Raw genomic sequence first — 20,604 nt, 5'->3', positions numbered from 1 at the left:
GAATTAATATTCAAACTTTATGAAAGATAGAGATACACTCATTGTCTATAAATTATATTATCAACGTATATAAATATTAAACTTTATTTTGTTGGGTGTGATTTTTTCTTTTAGTTTCATTAATAGAGATTTATTTTATCTAAATTAAGAATATAGATGTTTGCCAAATATTACATGTTAAGCTTATTATGGTTTGGAGTTTGGACTTGATTAGCATATTTACCCTACCTATTATTAAGTGATGGTTAATTTTATTGTGGATCCCTTACATGAAAGATATCTTACCCTCGTCTCCTAACCTAAAATTTTATTTAAGAAAAATAGAAATACAGATGTAAAAATGTTCTGTGCATCAATATAAATATTAATATAAAGCTTTTCCAGTTGATTTAACTTATTTATGCCCACCAATTCAATAAACCCACTTGATTTAACTTTATTTGTTATGTCCACCAATTCAATAAACACATAAGTGATGTCATATATATATATATATATAAATATAAATGTATATACAAACAATATATAATTTTAATATGCTATCATTGTATTATTTACCACTCATATTTAATTATCATTAGTTTTTAAATAAATGATAAAAATGTACTAATTGGAATAAATATTTACATTGATAAAATATATATATATATCATTTTCTCACATTAAAGATATGTTCATTCTTTTTGGTGCATAGATATGCTCACTTTAAAAAATATTTTCTTAAGAGGTGTATTAAAATTTCTATAGAAATAGATGTGTCATTTCTTCTTTTTTGAAATGTGGATATGAGGATGAGTAAGACTAGCACTATCATCCCTACCCGAGAATTAATCTTTCATTGAAAGAAAAAACAAATCAACCCTTGGGAAAACAATGCATGGTTTGTAATTTTATGTAATGAGAGAAGAGATTGGTAAATATTTTTTAAATATTTCATTTACAAAAAGATAAGTCATTAGGCACCCTTAACACATTTTTCGTAAAATATAAATTAATTGCTCAAATAGAATTAAACAACCATAAATTAGTTCAACATATCTTTATATTTTTTTTCCATAAAACCACCAATTATGAATACCTTGAGAGCACATCTACTGTTTCATAGAGTGTGCAATGCTTGTGATGAATTAAAAAAATAAATTAAAATTTTAATAATTAATTATTATCCTGATCAATCATAAACAATGACACATAAAGTAATATACTATTTTGGGATAACAAATGTCCACTCATATACCTTCATCGTATTTCCTTTTGTTCTTTTCCTTGCCCAAAAGAAACTAAAAATCGATCAACACACAGGTAAGTCAACCATTATATCATTAAATGACACAAATACCCTCATTTATGTATTAATCATTGAAGTGGTACTTGTCTGATACAGAGAGCATAGTAGTGACAAGTGAGTAGACAACAATTATTATGTTACTTTCCACAAAAATATAGAAAATTATTTGACAAAAAAAAAACAATATCTTATTATTTTATCATTTGTCTCATATGAGGTGCGAACTTCAGCTACCAGTTCGAAAGTGCATGGGTTCAATCCCAATCTTGACAAAACCATATCCGAGTACTGGACTACCAATATGGTTAATTCAATTTGTGAATAATAGTTATGATTCAGAGAGGCACTGATTAGGTCAGAAACAAATATTAGTTTTAATAATAGGTAAAACATTGCAAGCTTCAGTTATCTGCATCAATCAATCAAGAAATATTTATCCCATTACGTTTAAAAAGATAGAGGCTAATATAAAATACAGTGGTAGCAAAACCTATGGGAGGATTATTGAAGATTAATCAAAATAAAGTTTGCAAATTTGGTAATTTGGTGGTGCACTGAAAATTCATTATTGGCTCAATAGGGTAGCACACAAGCTGCACAGAAACTTATAAAAGGGAAAATAATTCTTGAACATAAAAACAGGATCATTGGTGTCTATTTGATTTTTTGATATTATTTTCTATAATGCGTGCATAAAAGGAAGACAAAGTCTAAATACAATATTGAATATCCAAAACTTATTGTTAAAATAGCATGATTCTTATGATAATATATCAAAGAATCTAATAATAAAATATAGTTTCACAAGAGACGTGGAGATAGATGGAGATGACTTCTGGTACACAAAGCCTTCTCAGTTCTCAGTACCCAAAAGGCTCCAAAGAATGCACGTAGTGTACAGTACATTATACATATACGTAGTTTACAGTTCGTTATACATACTTGGCTTTCCTCTCTCAACGCCATTGATGACCATTGCGTTCAGATGGTGAGCCGGGCTCAACAGGAACAAAACCTCTGCCACCGAAAACGGGACGCATGAATGCATTATCAAACTTGCGCCATAATCGGTGAACAGTGTGTGTTGGAGTGGATAGTAAGGCGCGGAGGCTGCCAGGACGATGAATTTCATGACCACCAATATCAGCTTCAGACTCTTGAGCACTTCCTAGAAGTGGGATAGTGACTGATTTTGGAGTAGGAGGATCTGTGCTTATCATACTGTTTGTGGGAGGGCCACGAGGCAGCAAAAGCCTTATCAGTGGCTTAGTCATCAAACCAAACACCTGAGATTTCGTAATAAAGTTGTGTAAGTACAATGTCTAAAAAGAATGTTCATATCACATCTGGTTTGTAGAAAATATGAAAAATTATTAGTCAGAGTTGAGGTGGAAGTAATTAAACAGGGCTAAGTGGGATATTCTTTCTTGGGTATGAACTTATATTTTAGCACATTAAGGGAACAACTGGGTATACATCTTAATTAAGCAATCATTCATTAAGCTTTTGTGAAATAGGCTAAAAAGTGTTTATTGAAAATAAGCAAAAGAAAAGAGCTAATAGGAAATTCATAAGCTATTTTGATTAGTTTTCAGAAGTTGGACTCATAAACAGAATACTAGAAGCTACTCTAAACACCCCAAAGTGCAAAAAACATTATGTTCATAGACAGTAAACATTAGTTATGAAGCAATGACAAGATAACCTCTGTAACGAAAAGAAATCAATGAGCACTGTCTAATGGAGTAAGAAACTAGATAAATGTCTTACCACTGTGCTGACAAGCACAACAGTAATTGTGCTAGTAATCATGATTGCATTGGTTCGCAGTTGTGTATGCCCCAACATCGTGAACTGCATTTTATAAGTCGGTATGTCAGTATATAACAAATCAACTTTAAGATCCTACCTTCATTGACCACTAATTCTATTCTTTTGCTTTGGCTGAATCAGAAGCCAGTCATTTAATTTTGCAAAAACCAGAACTCCTAATCGGCAGAGTTGCTCATACCTGATTATAAGCAAGTGCAATTGAAACAGCACCTCGCATAAGACCAGCCCACCAGATGATAACCTACAATGAGAAACTTGTCAGCATAACTAGGTAGTAGCATAAGAAACCCAGAAAAAGGAGACACATTAACCGTAACTTAACCATACCTGCTGTCTGAAGGAGAGCTTCTCACTTTGTGACTTTTTAAATAAGTTGGATAAGAAGGATAACGGAAAAACAAAAGCTGCTCTTCCAACAAGTAATAGACCCAACAATACTGAACTCACTGCTACCGATGTTCCAGGGCTGCATAAGAAACCAAGTGTGGCACATGAATTGTTTTTCTATTATAATAAAGTTAAGTGCAAAGACTGAGGAATGAAGGATAAACTTTCCAAAATGAAAAGGACAAATGACAAAACAACAAATACCGAAGACCTCTAGTCACATCAAGTAATATAGGTACTGCTTCCGTAGAAAGCTATATCACAAAATGAGAAGTATGACATTGAACAATTCTTACCAGTACAAATAAGTTAGGGTCTCAACGACTATTCACTAGTCTCTCAGAGAAGTGACAGAAGAAAGGACTTACCTATCACTGACAAACCTCCACTTTTCAATGTCCATGGCATCCATACCAACATAAAGGAAGATAAAGATCTCAGCAACAAACGACAAGGTTGCAAAAGCATGCCTGTGAGTCCAAAAATATATATTTAGAGATATATGTAGAGAATTGGACATTGTACATAGCATGTGGAAATCCGTTTAGAAGACATACTTTGTGGTGATTCTTGAGCTCTCTGTCACATTATGCCAAGTATAATGAGACATAACAATCCCACAAAAGAATACAGTTAAAATGCCACTCAGATAGCATAACTGCAGAAGATTTAGATACATCATCAGTATTGTATTAATGACAAATGTTGACAGCCTCCAGAAAACATTACTAAACGCCTTTAAAATTTACCTCAGCGAGCATGTAGGAGAGGTATGCCATTAGCATCATAAGAGCAACCTCTCGATCTGTAGAGTGCCTGGAATTGAGGAAAAAATTGTTGAAACTAAGTAAAGAATTGTTTCGAATCATCCCTTGTCAGGTCTATACAATCTCATATGGAAGAAAACACAACAGATTCACAGACAGAGACAACGCCAGGTTATTAAGAGGTTCCAATGCAACAGTGCAATGTATGCAATAGGGAGGAACCAGAAGAAATGACTAAGGGGCGGAAATTTAACACATGTTAAAGCAAAATTAACAACAACTAATTTATAATGTAAATAGCTATCCAGAGTTTAATTTAATGAAAACATAATATATGTAACTATTTTTTATGCAAAGAAAAAACATACAAAAAATAATGCCCTTCATTTTAGCCATTAAAATTGTACTAAGAACTTTGGAAGGATGGGCAAATATATCATATAAATAGTACAAAAACTGCACCATGAACACCTATTTAACATTTTAACTTCAAATGCAAGAGGAGATGGTATAAGAATTTAAAAGAGTGGAAAATATATCATATAAAAAATATGTAGTAAAAAAGAAAAAATTAAGATTCCATTGAAAAATATATCAATTCGTACCAAGCAAGAATTCAAGGATGGGGTATGCTTATACTAAAAACCTATGTCTAACAGGTCCCATGCAATTTCATTTTAATGGTATCTCTTCATCAGGGAATTTCATTTAACTTGTTTCCTTCTATGTGATAGGACATCATTAATAATGGACAAAACATTTAGAACCAGCTGGATAACAAACCCTCATTTAAAATAATAAGATAATGAATCCTATTATTCAGGCTTCAAGCAGGAATGAAGCAGTCACGTAGATTCAAACAATCAGAGTAAGTTCCGTACAATATCCTTAAACAGTCAGACTTCCCATCAGAATATCAGATTAACATAGATTGGCGAAAACATGAAATATATTTTTTGGCATCAAAGAATTATCTACAACTTTTGCTATAAATAAACTACATATATTAACGCAACGGAATACCATCGCAGTAAATGCTGACAATGAAAATGATAACAACTCTGTCAAGATGATACCTTCCGATATACAATTTTTTAATGATGTAAGCACTGAGCAGACCTGACTGCAAGACGGTGGAGATACATTAGACCAGAGCAGCATGAAACATCAATATTAATGTGTATGCTCACTAGTGATATAGATTAGAAAGAGAAACAGTTACCAAAACCCCAAGCAATGTGCTTGTCATGAACAGATACAAGAAGTTGCCAAGAAATTGCAAGGCAATTGACAGGTCAATTTGCTCAAGGTCAAAGCTTTGGATTGCATTGAAAAGCACCACTGACGTAGCATCATTCACCACACCTTCCCCAAATACAAGACTGTACAATAAAGGTGTTTCATCCTGATTTAGCACCTGCATGATCATCATTTTTAAGTTCAGTATTAAATCTGATATGTTAGTTGCTGGAAGAATGCAACAAATGTATTATTCCAGACCTGCAATGTGCACACAGAGTCGGTCGCAGCAAATATGACACCAATTGCTGAAAATTTTCACAAATTAGTGAGTCGCATACAGATTGGGAAATTGTCATATAGTTGAGATTGACAAATATAATACCTAGATAATCTCCTATTTCCAGTGGACCGATATTCATCCTCATCTTAGATAATCTGATCTTGCCACATCAACCTGAACTGAGTGATCAATGACAAGATCTACAGGTACCTGAGGGCAAACAATTTTAAAATCATTACATAACCCAAACCATAAATAACTAGGAAAATCAATATTAATCTAAATCCATTAATGTGCACGAGCAAGTGGCATACCAAGGGGTTAATTTTATTAGAATCACCACCAAGCTTGTTCATTGTATCTCCACATACAAGAAGGATCAACAACAGCAGGCACCCCAGTAAAATCCTGAGAATTACATCAAAAGCTCAATGAATTTTACAAATAAAGCCAATATTAGAAGAAACTTATAGAAACAAAATCACTAATGTACAATAGAAATCCCTAGCCCAAAGCACCAATATCTTCATGCTCTCACCTGCAGAAGCACTCTGTCCGGCTTGAATGGAATTCCCACCTGTTTAGGAGAGGTATTCTCCCAATCAATAATTCTTTCGACATCATTACTTTTAACTTGAAATTGGTCGCAGTTACGAATTGCAGATTCCAAAAGTATCCTGTAGAGTAAGGAAGTATATCTGCAACACATACATGAATACCACCATCAATTCTACACCGGACTAATAAAGTTGCTACAGTACATTACATAACTCACCATCTCTTTTATCCTATTTGCCTTTTCTCTCCCTAAAAGCTTACAAAAGTATGTGAATTTAAATGGAGCTTGGATAGTCATGCCATCTTACACATCTTCCCCAACCTACTTATCACATTCTTAGCTAAGGCAGTGAAGGAAGCCATTGCTGGGACAAAACTATTCCTGCAACACTTATTTATTCACGTGATGAATTTCTTGGGAAAAATCAAGACCTCGGTCGAAAAATGCAACAACCACAGACTATGATTTTGAACACAAGATATTATATATGTTCTATATCTCTCATGATTTCTTCCTAAAAATAAGGAACTCAATCTTGTCACAAACCTAGCCTTGAAGAACATCACTAGCACAAAAAATATTTTTAGATAAAGTCCATGTTTGAACATCATATTTCCCTTTTTTTTCCCCCAAAAGTACTGTTGGTCGTTAACATAGTTATAAGGAAGATATTTTGTGAAAAATACAATTTTCATTGCAAAAGAAGAATGTCTCAAAATTGTCAACTCCAAGTAATTACAAATATCTCAACCTTCAATGATTACAATTTACAAGTGATGCCAATAACAACATGAAAACATCTGTCCAAATATGGTATAGTAACATACCTTATTATTCATAAGAGTAAGTCACATCACGTCCAAAGACAACTCAAAAGCCTTTCAATTAGTGAAATAAAACACGCTACAGAAATCATCTATTCTGCAATCAATATGCATTTTTTATCAGAACTTCAACATCGGTGATACATGCACATAACTACTAGACAAATAGTAAAACTAACCTCCTAAATTTTAAATTTACATCAATGCCAGTAGCAAGCCTGGGGAGCAAACCAATTGCATCAGCGATGTTCTGTTGTTGATTTTCAACATAGCCAACATCTTTGTTCTGCAAGACAATAAGAATAAATTGTCAGGTATGCATACATTATGAAAGAGTGATTGCCACAAACAATAAAATCATGCAAATCTTACATTCAAATTAGTATTGGAATCAAGTAGTCTTTCAACAACCAATGAAAGCAATTTCTCCTTAGAAACTTCACCAATATCTAGAGTCAAATTTAAGTTGTTTCATAATAGAAGAACGTTACCTGCATCAATGCAATATATAAACAACAACCGATAATATACACAAACTAACCAATACAGTATGCCATCGATCATGTATTTAAGATCCAAAATGTCAGTTGCTCTGAAATCCGTAAAACTTTCAGAACTAGCATTTTCATAATAATAATAATAAAGTATGGGAAAGGAGAGTGATTCAGGAGTTTTGCATGCTCAAATAATTTCCTCTTCATGAAGTTTATTATTTTTTTGTGGAAAAAACACCATAACCTGTTCTTCAATTATGAGATAAGGTTAGGTTCTGAAGAATCATGTTTAGAAATAATGAACAATGAGGAGACAGATACTGCACAGGATAGAAGTAATGGTATAGCATGTTGGGTTGTAATCAATCTGAGAGAAATTTTTGGAGTTAGACTCTAATCTGCATTAATATGGACGCATTTGATAGACGTGTCATAACTGGACAAAATAAAACATGAGTTACTTATATATTTGATATATTTTGGGAACAAATAGAACACATGATGACTCTTTGCTCTTTTTTCTTTCACACACCAAGAGGCTAGGTATATGCCAGGATGATTTGAGAATATCCACAACTGCATAAACTAATAAAAAATAATTCCGACCACTACTAGCATTGAAATAAAAATGGAAAAAGAATAACATTTCAAGATGACCTGGATGCAAAAAGACCATAAAGAAAGTGGTTTACCTCATTCAATTTTTCCCATACTAGATCAGGCTGATTTATGTAACCTTGATCTGTAGCTAGAACATACAGCACACCCTCAAACTGTGAAAAAAAGAGAAATAATTTTATGATTGAAAAGTAAAACACCTGCAACAGAGAAAGCCAACAATTTTTTCTCAATTTATAAAAAAGTGATGTTGGCAGCTCATATCAGTAATCCAAAGGAACAAATAAAATAATATCTTCAGAAGCTTTATCCAAACCTTAAACATGGTGCTGAAATGATTGTTCTGCAAAAAAACACAAATCTCACGCTCTCCCATGAGGGTATTATAGGACTTTGATTCTATTGCATTTGCAGTATCATAATCCTGGCTCATGTGGACATGAAGATTCAGATATCTCAAAAAAAACACTAAAAATAAGAAATAAACCACACATCATATAAGAAAAACATACAGCCAAAAGTTTGATTAGTATCATTCAAGGATGATCACTCGTCAAATTGATGCAGTACACGAAGCGTGAAGTGGGAGGGGGTCAGCAACATTTTCCAGATAACAAATAAATTAGTAAGCGGAAATTCTTGCATTTACATATAGCGACTCTTTCGGGAGAATTAGAACTTGGCTGATAACTGGCAAGAAAAAATCCTCTAGAACTTTCGTTCCCGTAATTCATATAGTATCCTGATAGAGGTTAGTTCTACAATATTTATGCCAAAAGAAATTTAAATAACCTAATGATATCCTGAAATAATCAATAATATAAGCCCAAAAAAAATTGTACACTCATGATACCAAGTATTATCAATTAATGAGTAGAACAAAATGAAATGATCTTAATAGAATGTATTTAGAACCAAAGTATAGAAAAATAGAGGAAAAAATTGTTGAAACTAAGTAAAGAATTGTTTCGAATCATCCCTTGTCAGGTCTATACAATCTCATATGGAAGAAAACACAACAGATTCACAGACAGAGACAACGCCAGGTTATTAAGAGGTTCCAATGCAACAGTGCAATGTATGCAATAGGGAGGAACCAGAAGAAATGACTAAGGGGCGGAAATTTAACACATGTTAAAGCAAAATTAACAACAACTAATTTATAATGTAAATAGCTATCCAGAGTTTAATTTAATGAAAACATAATATATGTAACTATTTTTTATGCAAAGAAAAAACATACAAAAAATAATGCCCTTCATTTTAGCCATTAAAATTGTACTAAGAACTTTGGAAGGATGGGCAAATATATCATATAAATAGTACAAAAACTGCACCATGAACACCTATTTAACATTTTAACTTCAAATGCAAGAGGAGATGGTATAAGAATTTAAAAGAGTGGAAAATATATCATATAAAAAATATGTAGTAAAAAAGAAAAAATTAAGATTCCATTGAAAAATATATCAATTCGTACCAAGCAAGAATTCAAGGATGGGGTATGCTTATACTAAAAACCTATGTCTAACAGGTCCCATGCAATTTCATTTTAATGGTATCTCTTCATCAGGGAATTTCATTTAACTTGTTTCCTTCTATGTGATAGGACATCATTAATAATGGACAAAACATTTAGAACCAGCTGGATAACAAACCCTCATTTAAAATAATAAGATAATGAATCCTATTATTCAGGCTTCAAGCAGGAATGAAGCAGTCACGTAGATTCAAACAATCAGAGTAAGTTCCGTACAATATCCTTAAACAGTCAGACTTCCCATCAGAATATCAGATTAACATAGATTGGCGAAAACATGAAATATATTTTTTGGCATCAAAGAATTATCTACAACTTTTGCTATAAATAAACTACATATATTAACGCAACGGAATACCATCGCAGTAAATGCTGACAATGAAAATGATAACAACTCTGTCAAGATGATACCTTCCGATATACAATTTTTTAATGATGTAAGCACTGAGCAGACCTGACTGCAAGACGGTGGAGATACATTAGACCAGAGCAGCATGAAACATCAATATTAATGTGTATGCTCACTAGTGATATAGATTAGAAAGAGAAACAGTTACCAAAACCCCAAGCAATGTGCTTGTCATGAACAGATACAAGAAGTTGCCAAGAAATTGCAAGGCAATTGACAGGTCAATTTGCTCAAGGTCAAAGCTTTGGATTGCATTGAAAAGCACCACTGACGTAGCATCATTCACCACACCTTCCCCAAATACAAGACTGTACAATAAAGGTGTTTCATCCTGATTTAGCACCTGCATGATCATCATTTTTAAGTTCAGTATTAAATCTGATATGTTAGTTGCTGGAAGAATGCAACAAATGTATTATTCCAGACCTGCAATGTGCACACAGAGTCGGTCGCAGCAAATATGACACCAATTGCTGAAAATTTTCACAAATTAGTGAGTCGCATACAGATTGGGAAATTGTCATATAGTTGAGATTGACAAATATAATACCTAGATAATCTCCTATTTCCAGTGGACCGATATTCATCCTCATCTTAGATAATCTGATCTTGCCACATCAACCTGAACTGAGTGATCAATGACAAGATCTACAGGTACCTGAGGGCAAACAATTTTAAAATCATTACATAACCCAAACCATAAATAACTAGGAAAATCAATATTAATCTAAATCCATTAATGTGCACGAGCAAGTGGCATACCAAGGGGTTAATTTTATTAGAATCACCACCAAGCTTGTTCATTGTATCTCCACATACAAGAAGGATCAACAACAGCAGGCACCCCAGTAAAATCCTGAGAATTACATCAAAAGCTCAATGAATTTTACAAATAAAGCCAATATTAGAAGAAACTTATAGAAACAAAATCACTAATGTACAATAGAAATCCCTAGCCCAAAGCACCAATATCTTCATGCTCTCACCTGCAGAAGCACTCTGTCCGGCTTGAATGGAATTCCCACCTGTTTAGGAGAGGTATTCTCCCAATCAATAATTCTTTCGACATCATTACTTTTAACTTGAAATTGGTCGCAGTTACGAATTGCAGATTCCAAAAGTATCCTGTAGAGTAAGGAAGTATATCTGCAACACATACATGAATACCACCATCAATTCTACACCGGACTAATAAAGTTGCTACAGTACATTACATAACTCACCATCTCTTTTATCCTATTTGCCTTTTCTCTCCCTAAAAGCTTACAAAAGTATGTGAATTTAAATGGAGCTTGGATAGTCATGCCATCTTACACATCTTCCCCAACCTACTTATCACATTCTTAGCTAAGGCAGTGAAGGAAGCCATTGCTGGGACAAAACTATTCCTGCAACACTTATTTATTCACGTGATGAATTTCTTGGGAAAAATCAAGACCTCGGTCGAAAAATGCAACAACCACAGACTATGATTTTGAACACAAGATATTATATATGTTCTATATCTCTCATGATTTCTTCCTAAAAATAAGGAACTCAATCTTGTCACAAACCTAGCCTTGAAGAACATCACTAGCACAAAAAATATTTTTAGATAAAGTCCATGTTTGAACATCATATTTCCCTTTTTTTTCCCCCAAAAGTACTGTTGGTCGTTAACATAGTTATAAGGAAGATATTTTGTGAAAAATACAATTTTCATTGCAAAAGAAGAATGTCTCAAAATTGTCAACTCCAAGTAATTACAAATATCTCAACCTTCAATGATTACAATTTACAAGTGATGCCAATAACAACATGAAAACATCTGTCCAAATATGGTATAGTAACATACCTTATTATTCATAAGAGTAAGTCACATCACGTCCAAAGACAACTCAAAAGCCTTTCAATTAGTGAAATAAAACACGCTACAGAAATCATCTATTCTGCAATCAATATGCATTTTTTATCAGAACTTCAACATCGGTGATACATGCACATAACTACTAGACAAATAGTAAAACTAACCTCCTAAATTTTAAATTTACATCAATGCCAGTAGCAAGCCTGGGGAGCAAACCAATTGCATCAGCGATGTTCTGTTGTTGATTTTCAACATAGCCAACATCTTTGTTCTGCAAGACAATAAGAATAAATTGTCAGGTATGCATACATTATGAAAGAGTGATTGCCACAAACAATAAAATCATGCAAATCTTACATTCAAATTAGTATTGGAATCAAGTAGTCTTTCAACAACCAATGAAAGCAATTTCTCCTTAGAAACTTCACCAATATCTAGAGTCAAATTTAAGTTGTTTCATAATAGAAGAACGTTACCTGCATCAATGCAATATATAAACAACAACCGATAATATACACAAACTAACCAATACAGTATGCCATCGATCATGTATTTAAGATCCAAAATGTCAGTTGCTCTGAAATCCGTAAAACTTTCAGAACTAGCATTTTCATAATAATAATAATAAAGTATGGGAAAGGAGAGTGATTCAGGAGTTTTGCATGCTCAAATAATTTCCTCTTCATGAAGTTTATTATTTTTTTGTGGAAAAAACACCATAACCTGTTCTTCAATTATGAGATAAGGTTAGGTTCTGAAGAATCATGTTTAGAAATAATGAACAATGAGGAGACAGATACTGCACAGGATAGAAGTAATGGTATAGCATGTTGGGTTGTAATCAATCTGAGAGAAATTTTTGGAGTTAGACTCTAATCTGCATTAATATGGACGCATTTGATAGACGTGTCATAACTGGACAAAATAAAACATGAGTTACTTATATATTTGATATATTTTGGGAACAAATAGAACACATGATGACTCTTTGCTCTTTTTTCTTTCACACACCAAGAGGCTAGGTATATGCCAGGATGATTTGAGAATATCCACAACTGCATAAACTAATAAAAAATAATTCCGACCACTACTAGCATTGAAATAAAAATGGAAAAAGAATAACATTTCAAGATGACCTGGATGCAAAAAGACCATAAAGAAAGTGGTTTACCTCATTCAATTTTTCCCATACTAGATCAGGCTGATTTATGTAACCTTGATCTGTAGCTAGAACATACAGCACACCCTCAAACTGTGAAAAAAAGAGAAATAATTTTATGATTGAAAAGTAAAACACCTGCAACAGAGAAAGCCAACAATTTTTTCTCAATTTATAAAAAAGTGATGTTGGCAGCTCATATCAGTAATCCAAAGGAACAAATAAAATAATATCTTCAGAAGCTTTATCCAAACCTTAAACATGGTGCTGAAATGATTGTTCTGCAAAAAAACACAAATCTCACGCTCTCCCATGAGGGTATTATAGGACTTTGATTCTATTGCATTTGCAGTATCATAATCCTGGCTCATGTGGACATGAAGATTCAGATATCTCAAAAAAAACACTAAAAATAAGAAATAAACCACACATCATATAAGAAAAACATACAGCCAAAAGTTTGATTAGTATCATTCAAGGATGATCACTCGTCAAATTGATGCAGTACACGAAGCGTGAAGTGGGAGGGGGTCAGCAACATTTTCCAGATAACAAATAAATTAGTAAGCGGAAATTCTTGCATTTACATATAGCGACTCTTTCGGGAGAATTAGAACTTGGCTGATAACTGGCAAGAAAAAATCCTCTAGAACTTTCGTTCCCGTAATTCATATAGTATCCTGATAGAGGTTAGTTCTACAATATTTATGCCAAAAGAAATTTAAATAACCTAATGATATCCTGAAATAATCAATAATATAAGCCCAAAAAAAATTGTACACTCATGATACCAAGTATTATCAATTAATGAGTAGAACAAAATGAAATGATCTTAATAGAATGTATTTAGAACCAAAGTATAGAAAAATAATATCATTACAGTCATATGATAATGCAACATTAATTAATTTGGATTGAGGGTAAACAAAATACCACCTGAGGATCAACTATCCATCCATGATATAAAGGGATGTCCAGCAGATCAAATATGGCACACTCTCGAGTGAACTCAAAATCATCTATTCTGCAATCAATATGCATTTTTTATCATAACTTCAACATCGGTGATACATGCACATAACTACTAGATAAATAGTAAAAACTGACCTCCTAAATTTAAAATTTACATCAATGCCAGTAGCAAGCCTGGGGAGCAAATCGATTGCAACAGCAATGTTCTGTTGTTGATTTTCAACATAGCCAACATTTTTGTTCTGCAAGACAATAAGAATAAATTGTGAGCTTTACTTGCATTATGAAAGAGCGATTGCCACAAACAATAAAAAACGTGCAATATTACATTCAAATTAGTATTGGAATCAAGTAGTCTCTCAGCAACCAATGAAAGCATTTTCTCCTGAGAAACTTCACCAATATGTGGACTCAAATTTAAGTTGTTTCGCAATAGAAGAACGTTACCTGCAGCAATGCAATATATAAACAACAACCGACAATATACACAAACTGAGCAAGATGATTAATATCTCAAATATGATCTCATTATAAAAAATAGAGAGACACAACTTATGAGGATTGTTGCAGCTTCTCTTCTACAAGTTCAATGCAACCATGTACATAAACTTGAGAGGATTCTATACAAGAAGACATATAAACAATTAAAAATCTCTGTATAGTTATCATATCACATTCTTTTCACATGATGTTAATGTCATTTAGAATTATCCTGACATGCTTCATGCTAAATGACAAATATATTACCAACAATTCCAAATTCAGAAGACATCCAATGTCGTTGAACCTTGTGTAAACCATAAATAAATAATCGACTTAAAAACTCACAAGTTAGGGATTTGTATATATTGTGGAAATCAATAGAAAACTAACAAATACAATTAGAGATTTACGATTAATGAATGTAGTAGATGAATCAAGAAACTAAGGATTTCTTACCAAAATTGGAGTGAATTGAACCTCAAATAAGCTTCAATTTGAGTTGGTACTGACAACCACATTGAGCAAGAAGATGGTGAATGATGTGAAGAAAACATAGAGTGAGGCCGATTCAAATAAGGAGAGGATTTATAAATCTTGAGAAGAAGATAACATTGAACGATGAAGGATCGTTGTTGAACAACGAGATATGAGAACGTTGAGGCGGAGATCACGATGATGGCAAAACTGCACGGTGGCAAAGAGAAGAAGACGTTGATGGAGAAGAAGACGTTGATGGGGAAGAAGCGTGTGAGAGAGCGAGCAGTGAAATGAGAGAGAGAGAGAGTGTGAGTAGAGATTTGAAAGAGATAGAGAGTAGAAGAAGAAATGAGAGACGCGTTATTTATCTCAGTCTTTAACCCAATAACCCAAACCTGATATTCAATTAAAAGAATAGTATAGTGTCAAATTAAAAGAATTTGAATGTTTGCTACGTTTTAGAGAGACGTGGTTACCCAAGTGTGGGCATTGCCTTTTTTTTTGGTAGTGATAAGGCTAAGTCAACATTTTTCATTCATAGTTAAATATCATTATGTAAATCAATATTGTCTAAAATATAATAACTAAATACTTCGAGTTGTACAAGTAAAGTGTTGGATTAATCGATGTTGGTGATATTATATGGAAAACGGCAAATGTATAGATGTAGTATACTTTGACTATAATATTACTAAATTTGTGTACATTTTATACTTATTACATGGGTAGTGTACTTGTTAATAAATCGGCAACACAATCCACGATTTCAATTTTTTTTTCCTACGCCCACGTAACTCGTCAACCGCATATACGTTTTATTATTTAAATGATTTCCATAAAAATCGTTGATGCAGTAGGCGATTTTGCCTTTTTCATTTTTTAATTTTTAGAAACAAAGTCGTCAACCCTATAGGAGTTTTTGGGGTTTTATTTTTTTTATTCATTACATGTAACTCATCATCTGCATAGGAGTTTTTGGTTTTAACATTTATAGAACCAAAATCGTTAATCCTATAGGAGTTTCTTGTTTAAATTTTTTTTAGGAAAAATTGTAATGTTATTTTATTGGAACAAAAAAATTACAATATTAAAATTCTAATATATTCCCAGTAAACCTTAATGACGTCTATGTGATGAAGTCCCACATGGAGGTGGTTTTCTCCTTCTTGTCGGTTGAACTCTTAATTGTTGTTCACTTCGTTGTGGGATTCTCCCTCTACCACGTGTCGCCAATTGTGGCTCCTCCTCATCCTCATCACGTGGTAGAGGGAGAATCCCGCAACGAAGTGAACAACAATTAAGAGTTCAACCGACAAGATGGAGAAAACCACCTCCATGTAAGTCTTCATCACATAGACGCCATTAAAGTTTACTAGGATTTAATGTATTAAAATTTTAATATTGTAATTTTTTTGTTCCAATAAAATAACATTACAATTTGTCCTAAAAAAAATTTAAACAAGAAACTCCTGCAGGATTAACGATTTTGGTTTTATAAATTTTAAAACCAAAAACTCCTATGTAGATGACGAGTTACATGAATAAAAAAAATAAAACCCCAAAAACTTTATAGGGTTGATGACTTTGTTTCTAAAAAATAAAAATGAAAAAGGCAAAATTGCCTACTGCAATTTCTATGGAAATCATTTAAATAATAAAACGTGTATGCGGTTGATGAGTTACATGGGTGTAGGAAAAAAATTGAAATCGTGGATTGTGTTGCCGATTTATCAAAATGTACACTACACATGTAATAAGTATAAAATGTACACTACTTTGATAATATTATAGTCAAAGTATACTAAATTTATAAATTTGCCTATGGAAAACAAGTAGCAAATGACAAAGTCTTCTTATCTTTATCTTAGATCTGGTCTTATATTTTATTCTAGACTAATAATAATGAAATAAAAATAATGATAATAATAAAATTTTAATCGATTCTATCATTAACCTAAGATGAGATATAGTTTAGGACAAAAGATCTTTATTCTTTCCTAGAGTTGACCTTGTCTTCATATTCAAGTTCCTTACGTGGCGGCTAACACTTACATTCCATTCTCTGGTTCTATAAAATATTTAGAAACCACACAAAACACAAACACAGTATCCAAATTCCAAACTTTCTATCTATCATCTATACACACAGTTGAATATGCATCCATCACCAAAATCACATGCTAATGAAGAATATTCTGATGCACAGCCAGCACCATATGGTAACCGACCTATAGCCCCTGGTGCCCAATATGCAACATCTCAAGCATTAGTCCCTTGGTCAACTGGCCTATTTGACTGCTGCTCCGACCGCAAAAACTGTGTGCCATTCTCAACCTTAATCTCCTCCTATAACTTATGTTTCATTTATTTCCTCTCTTCGTTTTTAATTGACAAAGTAAAAGAAAAAACCTTTACACTATCAACACAACACCACACAATGATTAAAATCTAATTATGATTGTTGGAAAACAAACTGAATTCCTTTACTTTTCAAAACCTGTTTGTTTAAAGGCTATAATCTTTCGGTTTGGTGACAACAAAAAAAACCTCTTATTGTTGCAGGTTGTTTAACTTGTTGCTTTCCGTGTGTCACCTTCGGCCAAATAGCCGAGATTATTGACGAGGGAACAATGCGTAAGACAAAAATCACGATTAATGTTAAACTTACCTGCTTCTAAGTTCTAATGGAGAATTATGAATATAACTATTTCAATCATAGTAGGAGTATTTCGTATGCACAAACACGGATCAAGACATATTTTGTAAATTTTCGATTATAGAATGTTAAAATTATTAGAGCTCTATATCATTAATTTTAAACTTACCTTCTGCGGAGAATTTTGAAAATAACAAAATCAATCATCTTAGTTAGAATATCTGGTGATACTAGCATGATATGTATATAATATCAGAGAAGGGAGGCCCACTACCTACCTAATATTATTTAGGAAGGGTGTATATGTACAACTTTATTCTCACAGGAAAATAATTATTTTCAGAATTTATATCTTGATCTACATGTCACAAGATAAACAATATGTTATTATTATTGAATTTAATATTATTATGTGTTAATTAAATTGTGATTTGCAGCTAGAATAGCTAGTACTGCTATATATGCGATTTTAGCTGCTACCACTTGTCATGCATGCATTTACGCTGGCTTGTATCGCCAAAAATTGAGGAATCAGTACAGGTTGGAGGAGTCCCCTTGTAATGATTATTGTGTTCATTGTTGCTGCGAGTATTGTGCCTTATGTCAAGAGTATCGTGAGCTTCAAAACCGTGGATATGATATGATGATGGGTATACAACACTTTTCCCCTTGATCTCTCTCTGCCAATGTGAATTGCTTCTTATACATTGTTTGATTATCTTAAAACCATAGTTCTACCTTCTGTGCCATGTAAAACTGGTTCTAGTTTAAGGTTCCTTAGTTTTAATATTATTATTCCAAGATTCTTTTATGAGGAATCCAATATGTGGTATATAGTACTAGATTAGAAGGGGGAACTATATAACTATGCTTAAAATTCTACTTTTCATATGCCATTTTTGATTCACTCTATTCTATTTACCTTTAAGAGATGCTGGAGTTGAACGTGTTCTTATTCTTATCATATTCACTTGATACTTTTAAGTGTCAACTACTTGGATACGAGCCAATTATGTTAACTAACAGAATGCCATAAACATGAGAAAGACTAAATTTCAACCCTTTTCATTTTCAATACTAGGCTTAACTTAAGTAAAATATATAAATTTTGCTCACAACCTTTCCATAATGTATTATCTTTTTAGGACATCAAGTATTTACAAAATTGAATTTTTTTTATTATTATTGACAAATGGATGAGATATTAACATGAGGAACCTTGATATTTGTCAGGGTGGCAGGGAGACCTGCAACGGAATTATGGAGTTTCTATTACTTTAACACCTCCAACAATTGAACTAGTCATGAAACAATGATGTGAGAATTTATATACCATGGTGATATAATTTTATTTGCATTTATCATGTTGAATATATGAACTTCTTCATAAAAAATATATATCTACATCAAGTTCTATACACATACTTAGAGACTAGGAAGCAAATAAATATGGTTTTCGACGGAGAGCATCTAAGAGGATTCACTCCCAATTGTTATGATGTACAGGCTGAAATTAAATGATTAAGTAACATTCATTCTAAGATCACATGATAATTGTATGACATGATAGACCGACATCTCAATAAAATAGTAATTTGATCTTGGATTTATACGTAGACGAGTAAGCATACTTCGGGAAACCAATAACTCTATAATGTTTGACTTGCCGACTATTTTATTTCAATCTAGGGACAAAAAATGTAATATCATTGAGGATTGAGTCTATTGATTCATATAAGATCAATTACAAAATGGCTTGTTAAAATTCGAGGGGCATATTTAGCACATACAAACTTTCTTTGTTGATGGTCTAAACACTTCAGAACTCGATGAAAGATTTATTATAGCAAAATCCTTTCGAAAATAATATTGCAATTGAATTAAAAGAAAACTAAACATTGTACGTCTGTTAGTACAAGAGGGGGTGGGAGATGCCCCTCAGCCCCAATGATCTCTATGATGTTGATAATTTATAAAAAAAAATTGGTTTTGTCTATATATTCGCCTTTATTAATTCATTTTTTATTTTATAACATCTATTTGAGAGGTTATTTCCTTTAATATATGGCAACTCAATTACTCAATAATGCAATGAATTTTGCATAACAATTGACCAAGTGCATAAGCCTTTTGCTTAGTGAGCTATGGTGAGGGTAAATGTACGCAGTTCTATCTCTACAAATAGAATGACTGTTTCCATCATTTGAACTCGTGATCTAATGACCACTAAGCAATAACCTTACCGCTGCGCTTAGCTCACCCTCTAATTTTGCATAATCAAACAATCAAAATTAATCTTTATCTATGTATCTTTTGCATAATGTTAGAGTCATTTTCATATGCAAACTGAAACAACTTCTCCCAAAATGAATGGATGTCACTTCAATCGCCTCCTACCTTTTGGAATGGATATGATGGCTGGTTGGAAGCCAATTTAAAGGAACTAGACATTCAAATTCATACACGTTTAATCACACAACAATTACTACAACTTTCTATACACTTTGTGCAACAACTTAACAATTTTCTGATTTTCTGAAAAGTTGTTAAAGTATTTTTGAACCAAGTTTCTAAACTTACATTTTCTCATTGAAAAAACTGGAGCATTTGTGTATTATTTAGAGTGTTTGACATATAAGGATTGTGAGTTTTAGCAATTCAAATTTGTATCATTCCTTAGCATTAGATATAAGTTCTTCATTACCATTTTTTTTTGTAAATTCACCATAGAGTGAAAATTTAGAAGTGGGGTGTTTTTAAATTAGTGAGT

The 20,604-nt window shown here is 32.7% G+C and overlaps 4 protein-coding genes and 2 long non-coding RNA genes across 6 annotated transcripts; 1 reads left to right on the top strand and 5 right to left on the bottom strand.

Moving 5' to 3' along the window:
- LOC109354755 (sodium/hydrogen exchanger 2-like) lies at positions 2,243–6,189 on the bottom strand. The gene is made up of 12 exons (XM_019597464.1): positions 6,112–6,189; positions 5,900–6,007; positions 5,776–5,822; positions 5,498–5,692; positions 5,352–5,398; positions 4,258–4,324; positions 4,066–4,166; positions 3,877–3,978; positions 3,449–3,587; positions 3,300–3,362; positions 3,059–3,142; positions 2,243–2,574 (listed from the first exon to the last, which is right to left on the bottom strand). The coding sequence occupies exons 2-12, from the start codon at positions 5,940–5,942 to the stop codon at positions 2,245–2,247; spliced, it is 1,218 nt and encodes a 405-aa protein (XP_019453009.1). The 5' UTR covers positions 5,943–6,007; positions 6,112–6,189; the 3' UTR covers positions 2,243–2,244.
- On the bottom strand, positions 7,067–7,660 carry LOC109354760. Its single transcript, XR_002108594.1, has 3 exons — positions 7,553–7,660; positions 7,360–7,466; positions 7,067–7,277 (listed from the first exon to the last, which is right to left on the bottom strand). It is a non-coding gene; the product is annotated as an uncharacterized LOC109354760 (long non-coding RNA).
- On the bottom strand, positions 9,739–11,365 carry LOC109354759 (sodium/hydrogen exchanger 3-like). The gene is made up of 6 exons (XM_019597468.1): positions 11,228–11,365; positions 11,004–11,097; positions 10,792–10,899; positions 10,668–10,714; positions 10,390–10,584; positions 9,739–10,290 (listed from the first exon to the last, which is right to left on the bottom strand). The coding sequence occupies exons 3-6, from the start codon at positions 10,832–10,834 to the stop codon at positions 10,174–10,176; spliced, it is 402 nt and encodes a 133-aa protein (XP_019453013.1). The 5' UTR covers positions 10,835–10,899; positions 11,004–11,097; positions 11,228–11,365; the 3' UTR covers positions 9,739–10,173.
- LOC109354761 lies at positions 12,056–12,552 on the bottom strand. The gene is made up of 3 exons (XR_002108595.1): positions 12,445–12,552; positions 12,252–12,358; positions 12,056–12,169 (listed from the first exon to the last, which is right to left on the bottom strand). It is a non-coding gene; the product is annotated as an uncharacterized LOC109354761 (long non-coding RNA).
- On the bottom strand, positions 13,080–14,651 carry LOC109354758 (ubiquitin carboxyl-terminal hydrolase MINDY-1-like). Its single transcript, XM_019597467.1, has 5 exons — positions 14,547–14,651; positions 14,354–14,460; positions 14,183–14,270; positions 13,501–13,608; positions 13,080–13,339 (listed from the first exon to the last, which is right to left on the bottom strand). Exons 1-5 carry the CDS (start codon positions 14,595–14,597, stop codon positions 13,214–13,216), a joined length of 480 nt encoding a protein of 159 aa, XP_019453012.1. The 5' UTR covers positions 14,598–14,651; the 3' UTR covers positions 13,080–13,213.
- On the top strand, positions 17,180–19,263 carry LOC109354757 (cell number regulator 1-like). The gene is made up of 4 exons (XM_019597466.1): positions 17,180–17,496; positions 17,741–17,812; positions 18,272–18,484; positions 19,068–19,263. The coding sequence occupies exons 1-4, from the start codon at positions 17,334–17,336 to the stop codon at positions 19,148–19,150; spliced, it is 531 nt and encodes a 176-aa protein (XP_019453011.1). The 5' UTR covers positions 17,180–17,333; the 3' UTR covers positions 19,151–19,263.

Source organism: Lupinus angustifolius, chromosome LG08 (genome assembly GCF_001865875.1).
Source record: "Lupinus angustifolius cultivar Tanjil chromosome LG08, LupAngTanjil_v1.0, whole genome shotgun sequence".
Classification (NCBI taxonomy): Eukaryota; Viridiplantae; Streptophyta; class Magnoliopsida; order Fabales; family Fabaceae; genus Lupinus; species Lupinus angustifolius.
Note: the sequence above shows the minus strand (reverse complement) of the source record. Positions and strands in the feature narration are given on the sequence as shown.